General features: G+C 40.9%; 1 protein-coding gene across 1 annotated transcript; it reads left to right on the top strand.

Moving 5' to 3' along the window:
- Positions 1-6: 6 nt before the first annotated feature.
- Positions 7-1,341, top strand: LOC119643116 (C-1-tetrahydrofolate synthase, cytoplasmic-like; the record flags this gene model as incomplete). Its single annotated transcript, XM_038042465.1, has 3 exons — positions 7-364; positions 426-591; positions 1,054-1,341. Coding segments are annotated over exons 1-3 (750 nt in total), but the record flags the coding sequence as incomplete, so codon positions are not given.
- Between the last annotated feature and the right edge of the window lie 6 nt (positions 1,342-1,347).

Raw genomic sequence — 1,347 nt, forward strand, 5'->3', positions numbered from 1 at the left:
ACGTTGATTTTGAAGAAGCTAAAGTTGTAGCATCAGCGATTACGCCCGTGCCTGGAGGAGTTGGACCAATGACAGTGGCTATGCTTATGCAAAACACCGTACGATCGGCTTTCACTGCTGCTGAAAATCTCTTACAAAAAGCATGGGATTTAGCTCCTTTGACTTTAAAACTTATCAAGCCTGTACCTAGTGATATCGTTATAGCCCGTTCTCAAACTCCAAAGGATATCTCACTTTTAGCACAAGAAATTGGTTTGATAGGTAATGAGGTATCACAGTATGGTAATAAAAAGGCAAAAATTTCTCTAAGTGCCATCGACCGATTAAGGCCGAGAGGTAACGGTTCTTATGTTGTAGTATGCGGGTAAGTACTTTGAAAAATAAGATAATATGTGCTAATCGTAAAAATTTTATCCTATTACTAGTATTACTCCGACTCCCTTGGGCGAGGGTAAGAGCACTACTCTAATAGGTTTAGTGCAAGCTTTAGGTGCTCATCTTCACCGTAATGCCATGGCTTGTTTGCGTCAACCTTCTCAGGGTCCCACTTTTGGAATTAAAGGTGGCGCTGCTGGTGGCGGTTACGCCCAGGTATATTCATTATTATTATTTATATAAGATTGGAATCAAAAAACCGTGGGGTAGGTTTCTTTCATTACTGTTGTCTGATGTGGTGGCTGTGGCCAGCGCAAACCACAAAGAGTTTGTTTGCTTGCTCGGTATGAATTTCCATTGAAACGGATGCCGGAGTCAAAGAAAAAGAAAGGCTTTAAATAGATGCGGAATGGGGGAAGGGGGAGGGGGGGCTCTGGCAATCGACACCTCGTCGTCCTTGGAGAGCGGAAAATTCCGTGAATCGTCGTATATGGTAGGACTAAGCTTTCACCCTAAAACCCAAAGAAAAAGAGAGATTTTACATTGGAGATGGGAGATACGTCCATATACGTATCTCCACTGCCACTCGTCTTCGTTATAACTTAAATCATATTTTGTATCTTTTATCCTACATATTATATACAACATCTCACATATTATATTATTTATATTCTGCAGGTTATACCTATGGAAGATTTTAATCTGCATTTAACCGGTGATATACAGGCTGTTACAGCCGCGAACAATCTCTTGGCCGCTCAATTGGATACACGCATATTCCACGAGAGTACACAAGAGGATAAGCCTTTATACGAGCGTTTAGTACCGAAAATTAAGGGTGAAAGAAAGTTTTCTAAAATACAATTCCGGCGCCTGCAACGTTTAGGTATTAATAAAACCGACCCCGATAGTTTGACTAATGAAGAGATTACTCGTTTTGCTCGCTTGGATATCGATCCAGATACAATAATG

Source organism: Glossina fuscipes, unplaced genomic scaffold (genome assembly GCF_014805625.2).
Source record: "Glossina fuscipes isolate IAEA_lab_2018 unplaced genomic scaffold, Yale_Gfus_2 55991, whole genome shotgun sequence".
NCBI lineage: Eukaryota > Metazoa > Arthropoda > Insecta > Diptera > Glossinidae > Glossina > Glossina fuscipes.